Here is a 26,925-nt window from a genome sequence, read left to right as displayed (position 1 = left end):
GCTCTCCTGCCACCTTCCTTGGACCAGGTCCTCGCCCAGCTTCCTCTCCGCAGCACCTTGCACACTCCGGTCCTGTGACCTTCCCTGGGTCTGGGTCCTCTCCGGGGTCTTTCAGCTGGCTGTTGATCTATTGATCTGTTCTCTTGCAGGGGTCTTCTTGGGTCCTGGAGCCGGGGTCCTTATGTGGGCTGTCCCAGTTGCAGGTACAGATTAGCTGTCACAGTGGTGGTCCCAGCAGCAGTTTTTCAGGTGAGGGTCTCCTCTGGTCCGGCTACAGCAACTCTCACAGGTCCCCCCTCTGGGTCCTTCTTTGCGACATCCCTTGTGCTGCCTGCTCATCCTGGCCATTACACAAGGGTCCTCTGCGCCAAACCCACCAAACTTCAACCGCCGGGTCCTCCTCTGGGGTCCTTGAGGTGGCCATCCTGAGCTTCCACCCATTTCCATGCTGGGGTCCTCTGGGGTCTCTGCAGCAGAGTATGCCTCTCACCGTCAGTGCTGCTCCATCTTTCTAGCTGCCCCACCACATGTGATGTTTCGATTGTCTATCGGTTTATCACAACATATGTTAAGCAAATGATGTCAATAATGTAATTAATTAACATAAGTGTTGTCCAAATGTTTTCCTTTGGTTTTTTTGGGTTAAACCTTTGTTTGTTTATTTTTTTTATTATAAAAAATAAAATTCAAAAAATTAACAAACACACTTAAAAGGTAATTGTTTAAAAACAACATTTACGCAAAAGCAGAAAATAATACTAGCTTCAGGATACTTTGCTATACTAACATGTTTCGATAAGCACCAACAATTATTTGGTTAATTAAGCCAATTTGCTCCTACAAACGCACTGGAACAATTGGGCATCTAATTAGCCTTGTTATTAGCAAGAAGTTTGCAGACTATTAGGTGATTGTATTGTGGGCTCTGAAATAGTAACATCACTAGTTACATCGGTTATACTAGGTGCTAACGAAAATACTATCGGTCTTGCGGGAGACCATACCCTACCACAAGCTGGTCAATCATCCCGACCTGAGGCCTGCTCGCAGAGTGACGTATTACTACTTCCGCTCTTCGTTCTCTCTCGCAGCAGTTAATTTATGTACGCCCCGAAAACGGCGTGCGAATGCTGTGGCACGCCTGCGTTTTTAGGCCAACACCCCGTCACCTCCCACAAACGGCCCTTTCTCTCAATCAACTATTGGAAGTCACTTCCTGCTCGCAGTCCATACGAGCGAACAAATATCTGTTCGCAAAGACTCAGTCGTGCATGCGCATAATGGTGCATATGCATGCGCAATTGCAGAACATCGGCCAGGAACGAGCGAGCGGCTGCTTGCGAACGTTTCTGAATCAGGCCCACAGTCGCAACGGGATTATCGTCCACCTCTGAATCGTCCACCTCTGAATCAGGCCCCCAGTTACATAGACTGTCTCCTGGTGGATGCTGGGAAAATCAGGCGCTGCGCTTCTGCATCACCCAAATTATTTCTTCTCCAATTAATTAGTAAGAAGAATATTCATTAATAGCATTTATATATACAGATGTGTCCTTTTACATCCATGCTGATCACGCTAAAAACATGCGCACGCATCGCGCCATGTGATTACCCGCAGCAGCATATGCTATGGTACGCTATGGCGCTCTGTGATCGCACCGTGCAATCCAATGGAGTCGCAGGGAGCGAACGCAGTGCACATATCCGCTCGCAGGCGCACGGTTCGAGCCATGCATGGCGCGATTTTCTGCGTACAGAGCAAAGATGCAAGAGGACGGAATGGGATTGTTTTACCGGCAGTTGTTTAGCCGCCGGTTCAAATCCCGACAGGGAGAGCCCGACAGGACAGAATGCCGACAGTCTAACCCTCCCCTCTCCCCTCCATATCCCGCCTTTAGGGGTGCCTAACCCTAACCTCCCCCCATTAGTGCCTAATCCCCCCTCCCCGCTCTCTAATCCTAACCCTCCCAAGGCCTAACCCTATCGTCCCCCCAGTGCCAAACCCTAACCCCCCCTAGCCTAACCCTAACCTTCCCGGGAGGTGCCTAACCCTAAGTCCCCCCGGGGTGCCCTAAACCTAACCCTCCCTCCCCACGGCTAAGTAGAACGGGTGCCCGTACTTACGTTGATCGGACCGCAGGTCATATAGCTAAATCTCCAAGAGGACATATCTGTACCTGGCTTCCATCACCTTTGGAATTATTATTATTATAAGTATTTTAGGGGTGGATATACTGTATAGAAATATGGTACATACTAGGGGGTCTATTCATCATTACATCATTACCATTAGTGATAATTATGTTTTAAACTCGCTACAAGTTTAAAAAAATATTTTTGAGGCATTCATCATGCCTCATTCATCATACCTCCCTAACAAAAGTATCACTTCCGAACAGCTGCTGTTTTTGCGGAGTCAGCTTTTTGGAAAAGTGATACTTCACCTGCAGCTGAGGTATCCATAAGGATTTCCTCACACTGTGCCGGCACCCCTCTCTTCTACCCCAGACACACCCCATGGCCACTGGTGTCAGTCCGAGGTCCTCTTCCACCCCTCCGCTGGCAGCAGTTGTTCACAGACATATCGATATACTATGGATATATCGCCCATTAAGTGTAATATATCTTTTGATGTGTACCCCAGCTTTAGTACGAATACTCTTAAGCTCCGTACACACGGAGCAATTTTAATGCACGATTTGAACGATAGCGATATCGTTCATATCGTTACCATTCAAATCAATCATCTTTTGCTCCCTACAAGCCTGCCAACGACCAGCGATGCACGGGCACATATGGATGATAGCGATATCGATCATCCAGCACACCAGGGAGGGGGCAGGACAATCAGCCAGCGATTATCGTATCGCTGGCTGATTGCTCTGTGTGTACGGAGCATTAGTGACAAACTCAGCCTCGCCCTGTGTAAATATGAAACACACCCACTGGTATCTGAGAGCCGGAGACTTTCATTTCCCTCTTCTGCTGCCAGCGATGGCGTCTGCTGATCTGAGACAGGAGCTGGACTGTTCAATCTGCCTGAGCATTTATACAGATCCTGTAACCCTGAGATGTGGCCACAACTTCTGCCGGGTCTGTATTGATCGTGTGCTGGATACACAGGAGGGGTCTGGAGTTTATAGATGTCCTGAATGCAAAGCAGAGTGTCAGGAGCGTCCTGCACTGATACGGAACATTCCTCTGTGTAACATAATGGGGAGTTTCCTGTCTACCCGACCAGAACAGGAGGAGACTGGGATCTTCTGCACTTACTGTATTCACTCTCCTGTACCTGCTGTTAAATCCTGTCTGCAGTGTGAGGCTTCTCTGTGTGATAATCACCTGAGAGTACACAGCAAGTCAGCAGAACACGTCTTATGTGATCCCACCACCTCTCTGGGGAACAGGAAATGCTCCGTCCATAAGAAGCTGCTGGAGTATTACTGCACTGAGGACGCTGCCTGTATCTGTGTGTCCTGTTGTCTGATTGGGGGACCCAAACGACATCAGGTGGAGTCGCTGGATGAGGCCTCTGAGAAGGAGAAGCTGAGAAATGTTCTGCAGAAATTGACCACAAAGAGAGAGGAGGCTGAGAAAAGAGTCCAGAGTCTGCAGGAGCGCTGGAGAGATCAGGGAAAAGCAGCTGGTGTAACAGAGACAGTCACTGTCCTGTTTAGAGACATCAGGAGACAGCTGGAAGACCTGGACAAGAGAGTCCTGAGTGAGATCTCCAGGCAGGAACAGCGCGTTTTACTCTCAGTCTCTGATCTGATCCAGCAGCTGGAAATAAAGAAGGACGAGCTGTCCAGGAAGATGCGTCACATTGAGGAGCTGTGTAACATGTCTGACCCAGTGACTGTCTTACAGGAACCAGACACAGGTGACTTGTGTGATACTGAGGACACAGAGAGACATGACAACCAGGTCCATGGTGCAGGAGATCTGGATGTGGGTCTCATCTTAGGGGCATTACACACAGTATCTGATATAATAACAAGTATAAATACAGGGGGCTATGTGCAGGAAGCTACAGACCTATTACTGGATGGAAGCACAGCTGGTGATAAGATATATATATCATGTGACCTGAAAACTGCATCCACGTGTCCAATGCAGAATCGTCTAATGTCAGCAAATAGATTTCAGTATAATCAGGTAATAAGCACCAGGGGATTCTCCTCAGGGCGACATTACTGGGAAGTGGATGTCAGTAAATCAGAGCAGTGGATGGTGGGGATGTGTTTTCCCAGTGTAGCCAGGTTAGGAGGTTGGGCACACATTGGAAGTAATAAGTCCTGGTGTGTGTATAGGAATGATAATCAGCACTCAGTGAGACATGACAGTACAGGGATCCAGTTACCTGACAATATCCCCTGTGACAGAGTGAGGATATACCTGGATTATGAGGCAGGACAGATATCCTTTTATTCTCTGTCTGACCCCATCAGACACTTACACACCTACATTGCCATCCTCACTGAGCCCCTACATGCTGCATTAGGTGTATGGAAAGGCTGTATAACTATATCTGGGAGAGTCAACACCTGTTAGAAGTGATCAAAATAAATCAGCAAATAAACTGGGGAGGGGGCTGATTTAGGATTGGTTAACATTGGCCAGCTCTGTCAGCACCTTCCAATTTGTGCTGCTGCTTGCAGACTGCTTTCCTCTCTGTCAGTGTCTCTAACCCTGGTGCCCGGGCAAGTAACCGATTAGGGAGTCACTGATGTTACTGTGCAGCTCCCCACCCCCAATTACTTGCACCAAGTCGCTCCTGGGAAGCTCTGGCTCATACACACTTAACGATATGCTCCATGTGCAATACTGTTAAGTGTTTGGTGTTGTTTGCTCTGGCTCTCCCGTGAATAGGACATTGGGCATACACACTGAATGTTATCGTTCAGTGACGTCACCCTCCCTCATCCCTGAACTTGCAGTTCCTGTCGATATTGTCAGGTTGCCCTGCAAGTTCAGGCAATGAAAGACATAGTTAATGATTTGCGGGAGTGCGCATCGTTAATGATATTGTTCATACACACTGGATGATATTGAACGCTATTAATGATAACAATATCATTATCGTTCATATCGTTCAATTTATTGTCTAGTGTGTATGAGCCTTAGACATGCGGGCACTAGCAAAACATGACATGAGGAGGTAGCCTGGCCTGTTCCTGCTGCAGTACCATAACGTCACTTATGTGTCTGTGTAACTGGGGGAAACACAGCATTCACTCATAGAATATAGTACAATCATATATATGTGTTATTCCTGTGTGTGTGCCATGTACATATATGTTATTCCTGAGTGTGCCATGCATATATGTTATTCCTCTGTGTGTATGCCATGTATATGTTATTCCTGTGTGTGTGTGCCATGCATATATGTTATTCCTGAGTGTGCCATGCATATATGTTATTCTTGTGTGTGTGTGCCATGCATATATGTTATTCCTCTGTGTGTGTGCCATGTATATATGTTATTCCTGTGTGTGTGCCATGTATATATGTTATTCCTGTGTGTGTGTCATGCATATATGTTATTCCTGTGTGTGTGCCATGTATATATGTTATTCCTGTGTGTGCCATGCATATATGTTATTCCTGTGTGTGTGTCATATATATATGTTATTTCTCAGTGTGCCATGTATATATATTATTCCTCTGTGTGCGTGCCATGCATATGTTATTCCTGTGTGTGTGCCATGTATATATGTTATTCCTGTGTGTGCGATGCATATATGTTATTCCTGTGTGTGTGCCATGCATACATGTTATTCCTGTGTGTGTGCCATGCATACATGTTATTCCCGTGTGTGTGCCATGCATATATGTTATTCCCGTGTGTGCCATGTACATAATGTATGTCATTCTTGTGTGTACAACCTTGTGTATTATAAATTATAATAAGCCTAAAGGCTGTACTTTATACTTGCCTACCCTCCCGACTCGCTCCCGGCCCCCCCGGAAAGGCAGGCAACCCCCACCATGGTTATAAGAGAATCCCCTGTTGGGGGAGGGGAGGGCGGTGACGCGATTCGTGCTGAATTGCTTCAGTTTGGCCCCGCACCATGCTTCACAATGCCAGTAATCGAAAGCCAAAATTATGCTATCATGTGGCCACAGCAATACCCGACCCCCCCCCCCCCCCCCCCACACCGCTCCATCGCCATTCGGGACATGCGCCCTTGCTTTGCCGATCTGGCTGTCCCCTCCTGGTAGGGGCAGCCACAATGTTGGCAACCCTGCTGTACTTTTTGTAAACAAAAAAATATATATATACAACTTTGATGACATTAATATAGTAGTAACAATATCATTTTTATATTACAATTGCTAAAGGGTGTTCTTTTCTCCATAAAAATGCAATTTATTATTAAATCAATATATTAAGGGACATTTCTTAACATACAGTAGTAAGCGTATAGACAATTAATAAAAATAGCGTTTTGTAAAAACACAAACCTTAGGCCAGGCTCCCAGTGTAAAAACACCAACCTTAGGCCAGGCTCCCAGTGTAAAAACACAAACCTTAGGCCAGGCTCCCAGTGTAAAAACACCAACCTTAGGCCAGGCTCCCAGTGTAAAAACACCAACCTTAGGCCAGGCTCCCAGTGTAAAAACACCAACCTTAGGCCAGGCTCCCAGTGTAAAAACACAAACCTTAGGCCAGGCTCCCAGTGGTTTTACGTAAGCAAGTTTTTTTTTTTAATAAAAAAAAAATTAACGGAGCGCTGAAGTAAACGTGACGACCTATAAACCCCAAGACTGGGGCAGGTTGTGTGTAAAATGTCATTTACACTGTGGTGACAGACTGATCAGACTATACTGTAGCTGTGTGTAGGCGGAGCTTAGGTGTGTCATAGGTCTGGGAGGCGGAGACCTCTCACTTATGTGACGTTGTTGTTAGGGCAATCGGCCCATGCAGGAACTTGCGTTAAGCTGAGCGGGTGCACTGATTATGTGGCCGTTCTTTATTCTGCCACCATGCTATTTTATTTCAATAATAAAGATAACCAATTTCACTCCACCCATGTCTCATGTTCTTATTTATATCTATATATATCGTATTTTAATAATGTTTGTGTTTAATGGTTACTCGATATCAGGGCCGAAACTAGGATTTTTGTCAACCGGGGCAAGAGAGCAATTTGTGTGTCCCCCCCCCCAACCCCCCCCCCCCCCCGACATATCTATTGACTCCTCAAAACTGGCACCAGGCCCTGACCTACACAATAAAATGGTTTTCAGGATACACTAGTCAATGTGCATGTAGGATTAACTGCTTGAAATTGTTAGTGAGTACAAGATTACTCTGATCATGGCTATGACACAGTATACATAATTTTAGATAGCACTGAATCATCAAGACAAGACATAGAGATACTGGTCTGAAACTTGTATAAAATAGAGGCACTTGTGCCCATCTCTTGGTGATCTGCATAGTAACCTTGTCACAGAAGTGCAACACAGTTGTGCCCCCGGAAGCTAAATGAGTGTCTGAGTATAACAAGCAGGTCAGACAGACATTGCTCTAGGAGCTCCCTAACCTGATCAGTGCCAGCTCCCAGAAAAGATAAACCCGCAGCACAGGTCGCAGCAGTACAGAGCGGCCCCTGGTGTCTGCGCCTGGGGATGGTCTGTGAACCCGGACCCTGCGCCTAACTCCGGGGAGCGCGCCACCTGCGGCCAGGAGTCAGGACTGTGAACAGGAGAATTCCTTCTGTCAGCCAGCACAGGAAGCTAACGACTGAGCCAGGCAGACAACGAAGTGACAGACCCAGGAGGCACTGCTGTAACAGTGACAGCATAGGGGTAATATACTGTATGCAGCAATCAGGGAACCAGGACAGTGAGTGTGACTAGAATGCATACTACCTCATCACCGGATGAGACATTTCTGAGCTCTTGGCACCCCCTCAAATCTGGCACCCGGTGCACATGCACCCTTAGCCCCCCCCTAGTTGCGGCTCTGCTCGATATGCATTTCGAGCAGAAGCTGTCATCAGCCGCTAGGCCATCTACAGTATATCGCTAGGGCAAATCTGTGAGTGAAAATGCCTGTCACATACATTTTACATACATGTCACATACAGCTAAGATTGGGAGCTCCCTCATGGCTTCCTAATGTTTTACCAATGATAAACATGTAGCCCTGGTTAGGGACTGGAGGAACAAGAGTTCTAATAAAAAAATATATATATATATGTGACAAATCCGTGAGGATGACAGGTACTTTATATGTACATATTTCATGTTTTGCACATTCCTGAGGTAAAATGTGGTACTTTATGTAACTATATTGTTTCAGGGCCGGATTAACAATGGGGCGGGTGGAGCTACAGCTCCAGGCCCCCAATGAAAATAGGCCCACATGAACCAGAGTAGTGTAGTCTAGAAAGTGCTGACAGGAATTTTTTTTCCTGTTAACCTCCACCGGCATTGCAACTCCCCACCCACTCTCCCCCGATAGTCGTTAGCCACGCTCGTCTATTCACCCAATTGTTGAAGGCCCGCCCACCCGCGGCCGTCAGAAGCCCCGCCCACCTCTCTCCCTTGGCAGCCGATGAGAACTGGGAGTCGCACAGGCTGAGCTACTGGTGGAAATATCAGGCTGAGGAACACAAAGGCACAGGGCAGCTGTCACATAAATCAACAGGATAGTCAGTGTAATATCTGGCATTATTCTGACCGTGATCGTGATCTTAACCTGGGGCTGTATGTATGTCTCTCCCTCTCTCAAGATATATCTATGTACCTACTTCTCTGTCTTTCTCTATATCTACATATATATACGTGTATATATATATATGCACAGGGGTGTATCTATAATGGGTGCAGGGTGTACACCCGCACACCCTGCACCCATAGTATTACTTACCTCTCCGGAGTCCTACATCGGCGCGGGAGTCCGGCGTTGTAAAACGACTAGAAAATGGTCGCGGCGCCCATTTTCCCGTCGTTTGCGCGGTACAGGGAAAATGGCTGCCGCGCCCATTTTCCCGGTGACCTGTGCAGACACTATAGACTGGGCACACTCTAGTGCCCAGAGTATATAACTCCGGCGTTGGCCGCGCACAGCTCTGTCCGCCGGGCGGAGAGGAGGGGGCCCGTGTCAGTGACTGCACACGGACCCCCTCCTCTCTAGAAACGCCCCTGGGCACCACTATTAAATTAAACAGCCCACCATCAGATAAATATTATATGTGTATTAAATAATGTGAGTCTCCAGCTGGTCATCTTGTAATAAGGACGTAATATGAAACCAGTTATATTTCCTAACACACATTTCTGTCACCTTCCAAGGAAAAGGGCATGCATGCAGGCATTACAGATATGTTCCTACAAATATTACATTGGGTGTCCATCCACTTTACAAGTAACAATCTGTAGCACTAATTTGGGGATTCGTGCATCTGAAAGTGGTTATGCCACCCTCCGCGACTGTCATCATTAGAATCAGCACTTGCACCAGACCATGCTGGGTGCGAGAGATCCATCATTAACAATCACAATATAAATTATGTTCACATTGACCATGTTGATATTCAGCTAGTTGACACGGATGTTATGTCGATATGCACGTTTTCTTCTCCTGTCCCTAACCCTAACGGCAACCCTAACCCTGCTGGAAATGTCACCTTATGACAAAATCAACATTTGCAATGTCTATATTCTGATGTCAACAGTTTGCGGCGGCACTATTATTGAGGTTATCCATGCTGTTGACATTGTCTGGGCATACACGGCCAGATAAAATGCCTGTCAGACCGACAGACATTTTATCTGGCAGGCTGCCAGCCGCAGATGTCGCCGGCATACACTGTGAGAGAAATCTCACAGTGTATAGCCCGACATCCGCGCTCCGCCCCCGGGGGAGGAGACATTTCCCTGTTCCTTCCGTAGGAAGGAACACAGGAAATGTCTGTCTGTCGGCCGCGCTGGGCATACACTGCCCGATGCGGCTGACAGTTTACCGGGTAAATATCGAATCGGACGGGAATGCTGGGCAATCCTGCATGCCTGACCGAGCAATATTTAACCCTCGGTCGCCCCCCACACGCTACAATTATCGGGGCGATCCGCCGATAGCAGGCGGATCGCCCCGATAATTGTAGCGTGTATGGCCAGCATAAGGCTCAGGAGAGAGGCTATATGTATACATTTGATCAGCACTGTATAGCAGTGGCACTCGGCAGTATGGTATAATGTACAAGGCTCTGTAGTATTCAGGCAATGCACAATGATTTTCTATGTGACGTATCAATGTACAGTTGCTAGGTTTACTACATTGTAAAAATATGTCATGGATATCCGTTTAGAAGCTTTTCATGAATGTTTAGTATTGAACAAGGCATAATGTAGACGCTATTCCTATTCTGTACATTAAGACAGGTCTCTGCATCTAGGTACAATAATACACAAGGGGTCAATCCAATGACATGTGAAGGGTGTGAGTTGCCATTGCAACAGCGTTAAAAACCCTTCTCAGCCTGCTCAGATTTCGCCTAAATTACCTTGGAGCCCTAGGGGGCTGCGAGCACTTGTAAGCGAAGCTGCTGTCAGGCGGGCCCGTTGTCACGATGACTCGCACCCACAAGTACATAGCAAGTAATTGGATTGACTCCTAAGTCTTCAATTACAGCCTGGTATGCAGCAATGCATGGGACTGGGGTCCTGATTCAGAGCCGGACGCTCTGACAGAGCGGCCTCCTGGCCGCTCGCATAGCTGTGGGTGACCACCCACAGCTATAGTGAGCGGTCAAGACCATCGGGCTTGCGACGACACCCTTGTGGTAGGGTCTCGTTGCCGCAAGCCCCAGAGTGCTTTTGGCTCTAACAGAGCCAAAAGCACTCCCACTGATATCACAATCCCACTGACATCACTTGTGATGTCAGTGGGGACGGCCCCAGATGGTAGGCGTTCCCATGGGAACGCCTCCGTCTGGGCAGCCACGCCCCCAGCACGCCCACCACAGGGGGCGTGCTGTCACTCAACATCGACAGCACACCCCCTTTGGTACGAGACCCGGAGCGACGGCTCGCCTGTTGCTTTCCGGGTCTCGCGCAGTTGCACGACGGAGCCGGCTCCGTCGTGCGCATGCGCTCTGGGCCACCATCAACCGCGCATAGCGCTCACAAGCGGGTCTGAATCAGGCCCTGGGTTTCTTCTAAATAAAAGGAACTTGGGACTCTGTGTGTGACAAGGAAAGTGTGTCAATTTGTGCATAGCTCTGTGTAGGGTCAGATTTTGGCACCACATTTTATTCGCTCCCTGCCTTACCTTCACTTAAGTTTTTACATATCCGTTATTTAGTTTACTTTTCCCTTAGGGTATTCCGTGCTCAGCCATGTGTAGCTGTGAGTAAGGCTAATGGTACCCCTCCAATGCAAACGGCCTCCTCCTGTGGCAAATGGTGCCCCCATGTACAGTGCAAGCGGCCCCACATTTTGTATTTTATTTCGTTTGTAATTGTATATTTTTTGAACCAGTGACCACGCCCCCAAGCTCGGGGCGCCAAAGGAAACTTTCGCCCCGAGCCCCAGAAGGTCTAGAACCGGTCCTGGATACAACCCTGGTGGTGCTCCAAGGGAGGGTACTCCACACATACACATCTTCAAAGTAGGGGTGTGCACCGGCCACTTTTCGTGTTTTGTGTTTTGGTTTTGGATCTGGATCTTTCTTCGTGTTTTGGATCTGGATTGGTTTTGCCAAAACCACCCTTCCGTGTTTTGGGTTCTGGGTTTTGTGTTTTGGATCTGTATTTTTTTTTTAAAAAGCATAAAAACAGCTAAAATCACAGAATTTGTTGGTTTCTCTGCTCCTATGCTATTATTAACCTCAATAACCTTAATTTCCACTCATTTCCAGTCTATTCTGAACACCTCACACCTCACAATAGTGTTTTCATGTCCAAAAGGTTGCACCGAGGTAGCTGGATGACTATGCTAAGCGACACGAGTGGGCGGCACAAACACGTGACCCATCTAGGAGTGACACTGCAGTGGCAGACAGGATGGCAGTTAGAAAAACTAGGCCCCAAACTGTACATAATGCAAAGAAAAAAAAGAAGTGCAAGATGGAATTGTCCTTGGGCCCTCCCACCCACCCTTATGTTGTATAAACAGGACATGCACACTTTAACAAATCAATCATTTCAGCGCCAGGGTCTGCCACACAACTGTGGCTGAAATGATTGGTTCGTTTGGGCCCCCACAAAACAAGCTGGCAATTAATGTGTCCCTGCACAAACTGGCTCTACGGAGGCAAGATGTCATCCTCATCCTCCTCATCCACCGATTCCTCACCCTCTTCAGTGTGTACATCCTCATCCTCACAAAGTATTAACTCGTCCCCACTTGAATCCACCACCACAGGTCCCTCTGTACCTTCTGGAGGCTGGTCTCCCTGGAAGAGCTGATAATTCATTTTGATGAACATCATCTTCTCCACATTCTGTGGAAGCAACCTCCTACGCCTTTCGCTGACAAGGTTCCCGGCTGCACTAAACACTCTTTCGGAGTACACACTGGAGGGGGGGCAACTCAGGTAAAATAGAGCCAGCTTGTACAGGGGCCTCCAAATTGCCTCTTTTTCCTGCCAGTACAGGTATGGACTGTCTGACATGCCTACTTGGATGCTGTCACCGATGTAATCCTCCACCATTCTGTCAATGGTGACAGTATCATATGCAGTGACAGTAGACATGTCAGAAATTGTTGCCAGGTCCTTCAGTCCGGACCAGATGTCCAAACTTGGTCCTGCCTGCCCTGCATCACCGCCAGCGGGTTGCTTAGGATACCTAAGTTTTTTTCCTGGCAGCCCCAGTTGCGGGAGAAAATGAAGAAGGAGCCGTTGACGTGTCACGTTCCGCTTCAGCTGACAGTGTGTTCACCAGCAGGTCTTTGCACCTCTGCAGGCTTGTGTCGGCCGGAAAGAGAGACACCACATAGGCTTTAAACCTAGGATCAAGCACGGTGGCCAAAATGTAGTGGTCTGATTTCAACAGATTGACCACCCTGGAATCCTGGCAAAGCGAATGAAGGGCTTCATCCACAAGTCCCACATGCCGAGCGGAATCGCTCCGTCTTAGCTCCTCCTTCACTTTCTCCAGCTGCTTCTGCAAAAACCTGATGAGGGGAATGACCTGACTCAAGCTGGCTGTGTCTGAACTGACTTCACGTGTGGCAAGTTCGAAGGGCTGGAGAACCTTGCACAACACGGAAATCATTCTCCACTGCGCTTGAGTCAGGTGCATACCCCCTCCTTTGCCTATGTCATAGGTGGATGTATAGGCTTGTATGGCCTTTTGCTGCTCCTCCATCCTCTGAAGCATATAGAGGGTTGAGTTCCACCGCGTCACAACCTCTTGCTTCAGGTGATGGCGGGGCAGGTTCAAGAGTGTTTGCTGGCGCTCCAGTCTTCGGCACGCAGTCGCTGAATGGCGAAAGTGGCCAGAAATTTTTCGGGCCACCCAAAGCGTCTCCTGCACGCCCCTGTCGCTTTTCAGAAAATTCTGCACCACCAAGTTTATTGTGTGAGCAAAACATGGGACGTGCTGGAATTTGCCCAGATGTAATGCCCGCACAATATTGGTGGCGTTGTCAGATATCACAAATCCCCAGGAGAGTCTAAGTGGGGTAAGCCACTGGGCGATGATTTCCCTCAGTTTCTCTAAGAGGTTGTCGGCGGTGTGCCTCTTACTGAAACCGGTGATACACAGCGTAGCCTGCCTTGTAACGAGCTGGCGTTTCTGAGATGCTGCTACTGGTGACGCTGCTGCTGTTGCTGCGTAAGGTGATACATCTACCCAGTGGGCTGTCACAGTCATATAGTCCTTAGTCTGCCCTGTTCCACTTGTCCACATGTCCGTGGTTAAGTGGACATTGTGTACAACGGCATTTTTCAGGACACTGAGTACACTTTTTCTGACGTTTCTGTACAGTCTCGGTATCGCCTGCCTAGTGAAGTGGAATCTAGACGGGATTTGGAACCGGGGACACACTACCTCCATCAATTGTCTAAATCCCACTGCACTAATGGCGGATACCGGACGCACGTCTAACACCAACAAAGCAGTCAAGGCCTCAGTTATACGTTTTGCTTCAGGATGACTGCTGTCGTACTTCATCCTCCTCGCTAAGGACTGTTGGAGGGTCAATTGTTTAGTAAAAGTAGTGGTGTTCCTACTTCCTCTCTGGGATGATGAACGACTCCCAGCAGCAGCAACAGCAGCAGCGGCAGCAGTAGGCGTAGCAATGCAGGATCCTCCAGAGGAATCCCGGATAGGAGAGTCAGTCATGCCAGTGACATGGCCTGCAGGACTACTTCCGATCCTGACTAAGGAGGAAATTGACGAGGAGGGAGTTGACGGTGTGGTTTGCAGGCGCTTGGATACAACAGGACAACGGGATTTAGGTGTCCCTGGACTGCTTACGGTCTTAGCCAAAGTTTCTGAACTTGACAGTAACTTTTTATGAACGCGCTGCAGGTGCCGTATAAGGGAGGATGTTCCTAGGTGGTTGACGTCCCTACCCCTACTTATTTCACCTTTACATATGGTACATATGGCAAGACAGTTGTTGTCCGGATTTGGATAGAAATATTGCCAGACCAAAGAGGTGGAATGTTTGGTCTTCTGCCCAGGCATGACCGTGATGGGCTTTTTCATCCCACGGACAACAACTGTCTCCCCCGGAGCCTGATTTAAACAAACCACATCACCATCAGAATCCTCCTCGCCAACTTCCTCCTCAGCGCCAGCTACACCAGTATCCTCATCCTGTTGTACTTCAACAGTGACATCTTCAATTTGCATATCAGCAAGTGGACTGTGGGTGCTCCTTTCAGCACTTGCAGGGGGCGTGCAAATGGTGGAAGGAGCCACCTCTTCCCGTCCAGTGCTGGGAAGGTCAGGCATCGCAACCACCACCACACTTGGACTCTCCTTGGGGATTTGTGATATCTTCTTAGAAAGCACAGTTCTTCGCTGTGCTTTTGCCAGCTTAGCTCTTTTGATTTTTTTAGTGGGAGGAGGGCTTCCATCGTCATGTGAAGCTGAACCACTAGTCATGAACATACTAGGGATCGACCTTAGCCGTTCCTTGCCACTCCGTGTCGTAAATGGCATATTGGCAAGTTTACGTTTCTCTTCAGCTGATTTAAATGTCTTTTTCAAGGTCATTTTCCTGAACTTTGCCATTTGGGATTGTATGTGCCCTCTACTATGACATTGGGCATCGGCCTTGGCAGACGACGTTGATGGCATGTTATCGTCTATGTCATGACTAGTGGCAGCAGCTTCAGCACTAGGAGGAAGTGGTTCTTGATCTTTCTCTATTTTATTTTTATCGGAGAAAGTTTGGTCCTCCATTTATGTTATATCGATTTGATATATACGTGCGGCTAAACACAGAAAATAATTTTTTTTTTGGTTTGGACTGGAGTGTACTTTGTGGGTTACAGCACCCTTTAACGGTCAAGCCAGCCGGCCCTTTACTTATGACACAGGCGCACGCTTGGCACTACTTTGTTGATGCACGTGCGGCTACTGCGCACACAATTCACAAACACAGAAAATAATTTTTTTTTTGGTTTGGACTGGAGTGTACTTTGGGGCTTACAGCACCCTTTAACGGTCAAGCCAGCCGGCCCTTTACTTATGACACAGGCGCACGCTTGGCACTACTTTGTTGATGCACGTGCGGCTACTGCGCACACAATTCACAAACACAGAAAATATATTTTTTTAGCACTTGGGGGGAGCACCCCTGATGGACAGAGCACCCCCTGGACAACACTACAGCACTCCTTTAGGACTGGGACACTGCACAGGACTTTGGAGTGGACACAGCTCCTATGGAGAACTGACTGCACAACACAGTCCAGCCAGCCCCTATGGACTTTGAAGTAGTGGACACAGCCCCTATTAACAACAGCAGCACAGCACAACACAGCCAGCCCCTATGGACTTTGAAGTAGTGGACAACAGCAGCACTACACTACACTACACTACACAGCCCTAACTCCCACCCTCCCTCTTCACTGTCCACAGCCGAGTGAGAAAATGGCGCCGACGCGGGTACCTTATATAGGATCCAAAACCCGCGAGACTCGGAAGGCGGGATGATGACGTTTTGCCTCGATTTCAGATCCGAGTCAGGTGGGAAAAGTCGAGCCTGACTCGGATCGGGGGGGCTCGGGGGGGGGGGTTCGGATTTCAGAAATCCGAACCCGCTCACCCCTACTTCAAAGCAGTAAGTTAACCCTTAACACCCTAGACCAGTATTGCCATTGCAGCTATTTTTTATTTTTTAAAGGCTACAGCTTAGAAAGCAGTTAATTTATCATTTGCTTCAGTGGCTAGTGATGTGTGATAAACACTTCTAGGAATATGGCAATAATCAGTGAACAATTTTAGATCTTTTTCTTTTTTATTAAACTAAACTATTCTAGCACTAAAAAAAAAAAAGGCAGACAATACAGTACACAAATATAAAAAAAAAATTGCTATACAGTAGCTGCACTATAAAGAAAACTGGCTAAAGGTAGGCGCTAGCTATGCCTTCCATGGAACTAGCCACATTCTCTATGCAGACCACATGCACACAGCACTGGTCACGCCTCCACATGACTAGTTTCCACCACCGCAGCTCCGGTCAAACACCCCCTCCCCCTCGCAGTGGCACACAATAGGCCCCTCATCAGTTTCAGCTCCAGGCCCATGCAGACCTTAATCTGGCACTTTGTTCGTTGAGACAACTTGTGTATAAATGAATGTACATTTATATAACTTGTATGTATAATATGTACATACATGCCTACCCTCCCGGTTTTCACAGGACGCTCCCGATTTTTCGGGTAAACCCCCACACCCCCGGAAGGGTAGGCATTTCTCCCGCATTCTGCCCACTTTAGTGAAGTGGGCAGAATGAGGAGAATTCCTGGTGTGATCGCAGGTCTCCATGTAGGGGGCAGGGCTTAAGACATTCTACATGAATCATGCCATTTGGCCCCACCCCCTATGTAAATTCTATCCAATCATGGCAATTTTACCATGAGGGGGCTGGGCTTAATGACAACTCATCAGGCCCCGCCCCCATCACCACGCTCCTGCTTCTCTTACCCAGGCGTTCTCCCGGGGAGAGATAGTTAAAGGTAGGCAAGTATGAATATGTATTAATACCCTCTTGAGGTAAAATGTGCCCAGTGTGTGGGATACACAAGCACTGTGGAGGAAGGGGCAGAGTGATAAAAGTAGGAGTGATTTGGTTCCTGTTAGGGAAACAGGTTCCGATTTTGGGAGAGATATGGAAGAGCTGTCAGCAGTAGCAGAGTTGCCAAGGCCACTTATAACAAGCGGAATTTGGCTTGTTTTTTTTTCCCAGTTGCTTGTTTTTTTGGATGGTTGCTTGTTGCTTGTTTTTGGGCTTGATAGCCAGGTCCCACTACTAAGGTGAGAAAATGTTATATAGCTCCTTCACCAATCCATTGATGTTTAGCTGTCTGTCTGTATATCTCTCTGTATATGTAGTTATATAGATTTGGGTAACTAGAATGACTCGTTTAAACGATGAATAGAAGTTACATTTTCCCATATGTCAGTTATTTTGTTTTGACGTGTGTGTTTAAATGACCCTTTTGTCCTGTACTTTACCGCGCACAGAGGGCCTGACTCAACAGTGCACACTAGTTGCTTGGGAATCTGCGCAGGACCCATTCTGTGCATGTGCAGAACGGGTCCTGCTATATCGCACATACACCTGTATGCATTTGCCTGATTGACAGGTAGAGGAGTTTGCGGGGCTGAGACGGCCTGCTTTCCTGGAAACGGGGGCATGTAGCCCCTGTTTTCCGGGAGTGGCAAGGCTAGGATCTGCATCCATGGACGCAGACTTCCTGGCCTTGCAGGATGACAGAACACGGCCAGCTTCAGCTACCGCGTCCTGACCAAAGTTGCAACCATCGCAATCGGTGGTTGCAATGGTGATCCCAGACTGCAACCTTGGCCGCAACCTGGGATGGTAGATGCAGCAAGGAGATTTCAGGCACCTTCTGCTGCATTTGCATTTTAGGAAGGACAGAATTACAAAGCTGCTTGTGTGCGGCTTTGCAATTCCGTCCTATGCAGAATCAGGCCCTGAGTGCCCTGCGCTTTACTTCGCACAGTGGAATCTATTCCTAGGGCATGGAAAAGCCGTGTTTTGCAAATATTTATATTTATTTTAATAAAACAATATAGTTTGTGGTTGTCATTAAATTATCTCCAACCCCGTACCACCATGTTACGTTGGGCTTGTTTTTCACTCAAGAGTTGCTTGTTTCTCATTTCAGAGTGGGTAACAGTGTATAGGTGCTGTAAAAGCTACATCCTAAGCTGCAGAGTAGGGATGGGCAGTGACTCACAGCACTGAGTTAAGCTACGTGGCTCAACTCAGTGAAGTGTCTCGGGACACGGCTCTTTAGAGCTGTAGGAAGCAGAGATGCCATTGAGTCGCTGACAGCACCACACCCAGCACTACAGATCAATGTCCTGCGCTGACTCTCCTCCTGCGTCACTGCTCTCCCCCGAGCCCTGGCAGTAGCAGTGTGACTCAGTGAGTCGCTGACAACTCCGCCCCCTACACTGCTGATCTGACTCAGTGCAGAAGTATGATCGGGTGGGTCCGATCAGCAGTGTAGGGGGCGGAGCTGCAACTCTCTGGCTCCCACTGACTGAGACTGAGCTAACATTAATGAATTAGAGGGGCGCACAGTCACACGCGGCAGGTAGGGCGCACAGTCACACGCGGCAGGTAGGGCGCACAGTTACATACACACTGTATGTAACTGAAGGTCTGAGCAGCCATTTAGCACAAAAGCTAATCCCCCACACAGTGAAAGTACAAGTTGTGTAAAGTTTGGTGGCCATCAGCCATGATTAGTAGTTGGGATATGGCACTTTATAGTAGAGGAGTAATGGACGGGCAGTGGGGAACGAGCAGGATATTAGAAAAGTGATTAAGGGAAGGATACTTAGAGATATTGGGAATTAGAGGAGTGGGATGTAGGAGCAAGGTGGGAACTGGTTTGCAACTTGTAAAGCTGAATGGGACATGAGTGGTGACTTAGGTGGAGTTTGAGTAGCGAATTGCATATTAGCATGTGGTGTGGACCGAGCAGTGGACTAAGTGGGATGCTTCAGTCTATGGCAGGGGTGGGGAACCTTTTCTGCTGACTGCCATTTTGATCTATATATATATATATATCGATATCACGTGGGGGCCATAATCACTGCTGATTACAACAATGCCCAGGGCAGCAGTGTGACCATCTGGAGAGTCCTAAGGACTCCCCAGGTGGCACTGCGGCATAGATTCTGGCTGCAGAGTGCCATTCTAGGCACCCTGCTAACCAGATGAGGCTAGCAGAAAAAAGCTCAGCTCAGAGGGCCAGGCCAAACTATTCCAGGGTCCTTATATGGTTCCCAGGACCTGGAGGTTCCCCCTACCTGGTCTACGGAATGGCTGTGGGCACAGCGTGAGATGATTCTGACAAATACGTGGGATGTGAAGGACAATGTAGGGATGGAGTGTTGCAACCTGTTGCAGGCTGGTGCTGAACCTGGAGCCAGCCACACTAATGCAAATGACCACCATGGAATAATGGTACTAAATGGTTTCCAGACAAGACACAGGATTGCAATCAGTGTTTATTTAAACGTCATCCAGCACGTCACTGCACAAGATAATCTGTATGGCCAGTGTACAGCATTTGCCATGACACCAACATTTTAGCTCACCAAGGAGTTATGCCATGAGAAAAACCAAGATAGACAAAATTAGACTATTCCCGTTAGTCCACAGCACAAGTACATTCACAGTAATGAGTCACCTGATCAGTAGCCAACAGGACTAGAACTGCTGCCAATAAATGCCACGCGAGATCAGTGGCTTCACAAAAAGATATTTAAGCTCCACATGGCTCAGTCCCAACCTGTATGGACTTTCCTTCAGACAATCAAGTCAACGTTACCCAAGACCCATTTTCACCCATGAACTGCACAGCTAACCCATCTACCAACCAGTCAGTCCTGGTACAATAAGTATCCAGAGAATGTAGAATATTTCCAGCTGCTGCCATAGATTGCACCTCTGTGTAACCGCAACCATATCTGGTCGCCTTGGAAGAGTTGCAGAACTGCGTGGTTACTGGCAGTCTCATGGTCAGGGGCCCCATCATTGGCGTAAGCAGACACCATCACCTCTTCATTCTTCATCAGGTTCACGTATAACGGAACGTTGACTGCCAGTTTTAACATGTGAAATATGAAAACATAGGTGCCATTAACCGGGCACATAAAGCGCCCAACTTGGAAGTCGAAAGTATCGCCAAGGTTGTTCAGCAGGAGGTCAAATACAATTGGCTGGTCCAAGGAGCCGGGAGCAAAGTTAGATGTCCTGGCGGCAGAGAATGCCACCCTAATTTGCTGAGGGAGAGGGTAGACATGGACTGGCAGTATGGTGGCAGCATGGTTGCTCATGGACATATCGACCGGTGTATGGCTGCGGGAATCCCCCTGACCCGAATCCATGCTGTCATCACGTTCTGGGTTGCCGAAATGTGATGACTCGCTCCAGCCTGTAGGGGGGAGACAGCATTTTACATGATTAAGCTGCAGGATACCTACATCAGGTTTTTTTTTTTCCCCCTAAAACCAAGTTCATGATCATACCACAAACAAAACCATGTTGTAATTTGACATGACTCCCCATCATCTTGAAGTTTCAAAAAGATTTTTCTGAAGCTAGAACCAAATGCAAACCTGGACGCAAGCCATTTTGTTTGGTCTGTAGAAGATCAGACACCCAACCAATTTGTTCCATATATCGTCCCTATTGCAGTTGCCTGTAACAGAAATACAAAGTTCCCCATTCCAAAAGTATACACTACAGACAAACATCCAGTATTGTGGGAATTCTGAAAACCAAAATAAGCACAGATGCCTACCACATCAGATATCCAAGCGATTTAGTGCCATGTAATTATTCCATAAGGACTTATGAACTCTACATACAAGACAAATGTAGAAGAGGTTTCAGTCTTCCCCTCCCCCCTCCCCCCAGAAGCCAACCTAATACTCCATTGGGTTGAGCAACATTTTTCATGTCTAGAATGTCAGCGACTGTCCCTGTGCGATTTACAATGTATGCAAATAGGAGGGGCCAGAGTCATGGACAATAGAGCCAGCTGTAGGAGATCAAGGGTGCCATCCATCAAGCGGATATAATCACTTTCTCCTGTGGTCCCTCCAGCTTTACACAGTACCATAGTCAGCTATGGATACTGCGAAGTGCGTTCAGTTTTACAAGCCCCTAATCTTTCAGTTTTTGCCAATTCATAACCCCATTATGGGCACCTGGCTGGTCTTTGGAGTCCAAACTTCAGTAGGAATCACTACCTTCACGTGCAGGATGAATACCCAGTAAAGTGTTACCGAGCATGTGGTCTTAGCTTGTGAATACCCACTATGCAGACAGGAGCCCATGTTATAATTTTAATATAAGATATATATTAAGCACATGTGTATGTATGAGACTTGGGTTGCCAGTGCCTCTCAATATTGTCCCATGTATACAAAAGCTGACAATAGGAATACAGAATGAGTCAACTGTGTAATGGAGATTCGTAAACACTAATCACATTTTTTCCTGTGGTATAATTTGTATTACACTGGGCTAGTTACGGCAGTTTCCCCAAACTCCTTGTTTAAGGAAATCCATGCTTTAGTCCAGATAGTCAAGCCAAATTGACTGAGGTACAAAATAAGTCAGCTTAGCTCAAGCATGGCTATCCTTAAAACCTGGACTGTAATGGCAGTTTGGGAAACAGAGTTATGGTAGAATAAAAGTAATCAGCAATACACCAGCCACTGGCTCAGTTACTCAAAACCATGCTGGCACGCCTCCAAATAATGTCATGTAGGGGGTGTGGCCTATGACAATTAGGCCACACCTCCATTGTCAATCTGTGTCTGATACCCCTTTCACACAGGAAAATGAAAATCCCGGGTAATTCACCTTTACCTGGTAACTTGCAGAACCACCCGTGTTTTTTCCCTGTGTGAAAGGGTCAACCTGGGACTTAGGGCCTGATTCAGAGCCGCTCGTAAGCGGCCGCTCGTTCGCTCCGAGCGATGTTCGCACATCTGCGCATGGGTTGTAATGCGCATGCGCCAACCAGTCAGAAATAGTGTGCTCGCAAAATAGCAAATGCCTGCTAATTTGAGTGACAGGATGAGGCATTTGTGGGTGGTAACAGGGGAAGGTGCTTGAAAACGGGGAGTGGAGATCCGAACGCAGGCGTGCCAAACGGTCAAAACGGGCGTTTTAAGGGTGTGCATAATTAACAAAGCAGTGTCATCGACCACGTCACTTGGTTGTCTTTTAGCCTGAACTGCTCGCATGATTGCGGTAGGAAAATGCTACCACAAGAATAGCGAGCAGTTCATACGCCTTTCGATGTATCTAATAAATAGCGGAGATGACATATGATGCGAGCGGCCAAGGGGAGTCTTTACAAAATAGCGAGCGCATGTTTCGAACGCTCGCTCAGACAGAGGAGTCAGACCGCAAAGAGCGAGCGCTCAATTTAAATAGCCAGCCCCTTTTTCTGAACGAGTGTCCGCAAATAGCGTCCGGCTCTGAATCAGGCCCTTAATTCCTAGATCTACAACCCAGCAAAAAAAAAAAAAAAAAAAAAAAACCAGGGTTGGAGACCTTGGAATTTAGCCCAGAGATGACTCTTTCACACAAGGAAAATCTTGGGTTGTTAAGCAAGTTACCAGGTAAAAAGTGAATTACCTGGTAATTTGCTATTCAGTGAAAGATATACAAGTAGGGAGGTGCTTCCCCAAAAGCCTAATGCACACATTTAGTCACGTAGAAGCTTCATTTAGCTTTGTAAAGACATTCAGAACAAAACGCCATTGCAGTTGGTCTGCATAAGGACCATGTCACAAATACTCACTTCTCGGAGTCATGCGAGTGCCTGGAGTCACCGATCCCCTCCTATGGTACAGGTAGGAGTTTGTATCCTGCAGGTGAAGGAGGAAAAAAAAATAAAAAAATAAAAATTTGTAAAGTCAGTAGCAGACCTGACATGTTTGCAATCTACTCACAGCCCTCTCCAGTGTAATGGTAGCTTGGAAATAAGGAGTCCATTTCCAACGCCAATCTAAGACCTGAACCTAAGGGTGGTATGCAAAGGCCAGATACAGGCAAGGCCAGGGATTCCCACCCAGGATGCTGTGGGTATAATCGGTCTGTTAGATACAGATTACACCATCTCTACTTTGGTGGATTCAGTAGAATTTTGATCCAAGAGTAAAAAGCTTCATGTTAAATTAAAATGTAACCATCCAATTTGGTTGAACCCTGTTCCAGTGATTCCCAAAACAGTGCCGCATTTTGCTGGTCCAGGACCGAAACAAATATGGTCCATGTGATGGGAAAAACTAGGGCTGGTGGCAGGCGACATTGGCATTTCTATAACGGGTGCAGGGTGGACGGTGCATATGTGCACCTGGGCCCATGCTGCACAGTGATTGCCTCTCTGGAGTCACAAGTCAGCTGGGTCTGCAGACTTTAATCACCAGGAAAATGGCACAGCTGCCATTTTCCCAGTGTTTTGCAGACGCGCAGTAAAGAGTCCATAATCCTCACGAAAAAATAAATAAATGTAAGTGTAAACATTTAGATTTATTGGTACTTTCAACAAAATCAAAGTTTAATTTTACTGACCATTTACATTTGTATTCCCATGAATGGGAGTAGGGGTCCCAGTGCATTGCTATGCCCATGGCCTACAATGCTGTCAAGACAACCCTGACAGGGAGAAGCATATGACCAGGTAAACCAGCGTCATAAAATCAATGTTCAACACAAAATGGGGTTATGCAATCGGTACAGATTACAGGACAAGTGTGATTTCAGCAAGTCTAACATGAAATTTAAAGTGCCAACTTGTTCCAGGTCTGGTTTTACCTCAAGACAGATTGCCGCTTTTAACGGTATAGCGTTCTAACAGTCGGGTCATGTGTTCCATGTTATAACATCTTACCCGCGGTATGAATGGCGTAACAGTATAATCACGCCCAGGGCAGGGGGAATGTGCGTAATGTCCAGTGGAGACACACTGGGCCCCTCTGTAGGTCTCTGTTCCTATACAAAGAAAGGAGTCCATCAGTATGCAGGCAGGATGTCGACAGTTAGAACCCACTGAACACAATATGCAGACATTTGCCTGGTCGACACAATGTACAAGCCGACATTTCGTATAAACTTATTTTTATGTTTTAGGGATTTAAGTCCAGCTCTCAAGTACTCCTAAAGGGTCAGGTCTTCACAGGATTTCCATCTGTGGTAGCAGGTGAGATCATTACTGGGCCAGCAAATTAGATCAACTCACCTATGCATTATTAAAAAGATATCCAGAAAACATGACCCGTTAGGGTACTCGAGAACCATTGTTCTAGAGCGGCACATCTTGCGCAGCTTACATGGCAGCAATGAGAGTTTCTAGGTAACCTGGCAAAGTGCAAGTCTAATAGGCGGCTCTATAGTTTAATGGACAAAGATATCCTCCGGCACAGGCATAAAGTGTATTTACCTTTAAGACTAGTCTGGCAGCGATACCCATTGGTCATTAAACGCCCCCCGCGGCTGGTTCCTCTGATGGTCCCACTGCGGGCGCTCAAGTATTGCTGAGGCATACGAGGCAGGAGGTTGGGACTGGACGTATAACAAGGCATGCTTCCATTGCTCACGGGAGTTGCTTATGGAGGGTAGAGAAGAAATTTAAAGATATAAGGGACCAGGAAGCTGATATATCAAGCAGTGGAGAAGTTGCCCATAGCAACCAGTCAGCTTCATGGTAGCATCTATCTAAGTACATTCTATAAAAGGATTGAAGGTCCCCATAGCAACCAGAGTCTACGTCTCTTCACTGCTTGATACATCAACCTCCCAGAACATTTGCTGCAGTGTAACATAGGAGCAGACAAGTAACCATACAACCAATAAAAAAAGGTCAATATGGGAGACAGATGGGACTACAGAATAAGGACACCCTCCATTCCTCAGGAGACCACCACTAGTGACAAGTTTGCTGCAATGTCCACTGGAATTCTTGGCAGTAGCCTGGGCAGCTTGTACAGACTGGTCTGATTGGGTGGCATCAGTTCTCTGTCTAAAACACCTGTATTTCCAGCCTCCACTCACCGATTAATGGCTCTTGGTTTAGCGCATGCTGATCTCCACCATTTGTCTCTAGGAAGCCATGAGGAACGGTTTGCGTGCTTGCTGTACTGAAGGTCTGTTGGTATTCCAGAGGGTATAGCAGCTCCTCTCTAATCTCCTGCTCTTTACGGGTCGGCAATGGGGCATTGGCTTTAAAAATCTGAGGGCACAAATGGTGCATTATAAATCCACCGAGAGGAACCCAATATTGGTCACTGGAGACATGAAGGCTATGGGGAAGGGAGTGCTCCAGACAAAGCATATTTGCTTCCATGTACTAATGACTATTGCTAGAAGTTACTGTACTTTACCTAGCGCACAGTTCCATCCATACATGGTTCTCCGCTTCAGTTAGACTACTGCACAAGATAGAGGCTGGGTCAGCCACTGTGTAGGTCAGCGTCCACTGTGCAGAAGTGGAACGCAAGGATTTTATAGGCAAATATTCTACAGAATCTCACTTCTGTCTCCATTTTAGAAACAGGACAGTTCTACAAACACTAGCACAAGACATTTAATAAAAGACACGGCCATAACCATTTTTTAGCTACAATCAATCCAAGCTAGAGTGTTCTATATGCAGTCACACTACATTTTGTTCCTAGGACTCTAGATGTTAGAGGAAATGTTATACACCTACTACAAGAACCGCATTCAGGTGGAATAAACCTCACGTCAGTATAGACTCCTGCAGCTTGTACTGGAGATACTCACGGCCTGCATGCCTGGGAACGGCGATGAGAGAGAGGAGACTGGGGGGCTTCTGGTTAACAAGGGGGTTCCTTCCCGCTGCAACTGCAGGAGCGACGTGTTGGTCGGGGTCTTAGGAGACTGGAGCTGGTCACTGGGCAGAGGAACAGGCGTCTGAAATTAAACATTGACAGATCAGGGATTTGCATTCAGCTGTGACTGCTCTATTTTGTTTCTCTACACAGAGAGTTACCCGTTTAATCCAATCATTAGGGTCAAAGGCTAAGGAGTGCCTTGTATATAAAATGAATAGGCTAGGGTGGTGCTAGGTTACACTATACCTGTAGCCTAAAGAGACAACAGGGTTTCCCCCAGACCCCTAAGGGTAGAAAGATAAAAGGATTCTCTGGCGCTGGAAGAGATACAAATATTTAACTGTAAATAGATGGAGCCTATGACAGTATACAGTGATTGACTCTTCTGTATGAGCACGTACAGAGAAGTCTAATGTGCAGATTGGGAGAGGTCAAAGTAATCAGCCATTGGGTAACACGAACCATAAAAAAAAAAAAAAAAAAGAAGAAATGAATGGAGGATACACCTTCAGGTTCAAAGAAGGTTCATTACAAATTTATAAGTGGCATTAAAAGTAGAACAATTTAGGTCATGGAGAAAAACAAAAAAACATTGTAAATAGCAAAAATGTTTTATATGATCAGTGATAAAGTACGAAACATTGGGGGGGAATTTTCCTGCATCTCGGACTGAATACTACCATTCCCCCCCCCCCCCATTACTGACACTATCCGGCCTCCACCAGCTCCCGTCAGGCGTGGAGCACAGAGACCAGAAACAGTAGCAGAGAGAAGAGACCACCGGTACTACAGAAGCTACCAGAGGGCAGGGTCAGGTAAAGGGGGCTTTATAGCTGTAAGTGAGCTATTCACGCACTTACCC

At 47.2% G+C, this 26,925-nt stretch overlaps 2 protein-coding genes across 3 annotated transcripts in view; one reads left to right on the top strand and one right to left on the bottom strand.

Annotated features, from left to right (window-relative positions):
- Positions 1-2,994: 2,994 nt before the first annotated feature.
- Positions 2,995-7,030, top strand: LOC148473951 (E3 ubiquitin/ISG15 ligase TRIM25-like). The gene has a single exon (XM_088459233.1). The coding sequence runs from the start codon at positions 2,995-2,997 to the stop codon at positions 4,549-4,551; it is 1,557 nt and encodes a 518-aa protein (XP_088315359.1). The 3' UTR covers positions 4,552-7,030.
- A 12,643-nt stretch (positions 7,031-19,673) lies between these two features.
- Positions 19,674-26,925, bottom strand: part of CAPRIN2 (caprin family member 2) — a 30,965-nt gene continuing 23,713 nt past the window's right edge. For both annotated transcript variants that reach the window (XM_088459310.1, XM_088459311.1), the window contains exons 17-22: positions 25,993-26,142; positions 25,261-25,438; positions 24,650-24,814; positions 24,101-24,201; positions 23,009-23,075; positions 19,674-20,620 (exon numbers count right to left, since the gene is read on the bottom strand). In XM_088459310.1, the coding sequence (XP_088315436.1) occupies positions 20,067-20,620; positions 23,009-23,075; positions 24,101-24,201; positions 24,650-24,814; positions 25,261-25,438; positions 25,993-26,142 (1,215 nt within the window). In that variant the 3' untranslated portion in view covers positions 19,674-20,066. The remainder of the gene's footprint in view (positions 20,621-23,008; positions 23,076-24,100; positions 24,202-24,649; positions 24,815-25,260; positions 25,439-25,992; positions 26,143-26,925) is intronic.

This window comes from Taudactylus pleione, unplaced genomic scaffold, assembly GCF_031769625.1.
Source record: "Taudactylus pleione unplaced genomic scaffold, aTauple2 ptg000903l, whole genome shotgun sequence".
Lineage (NCBI taxonomy): Eukaryota > Metazoa > Chordata > Amphibia > Anura > Myobatrachidae > Taudactylus > Taudactylus pleione.
Note: the sequence above shows the minus strand (reverse complement) of the source record. Positions and strands in the feature narration are given on the sequence as shown.

Excerpts from the sequence above, each read along its gene's own strand:
- LOC148473951 (XM_088459233.1), top strand. The coding sequence starts at position 2,995 with ATGGCGTCTGCTGATCTGAGACAGGAGCTGGACTGTTCAATCTGCCTG.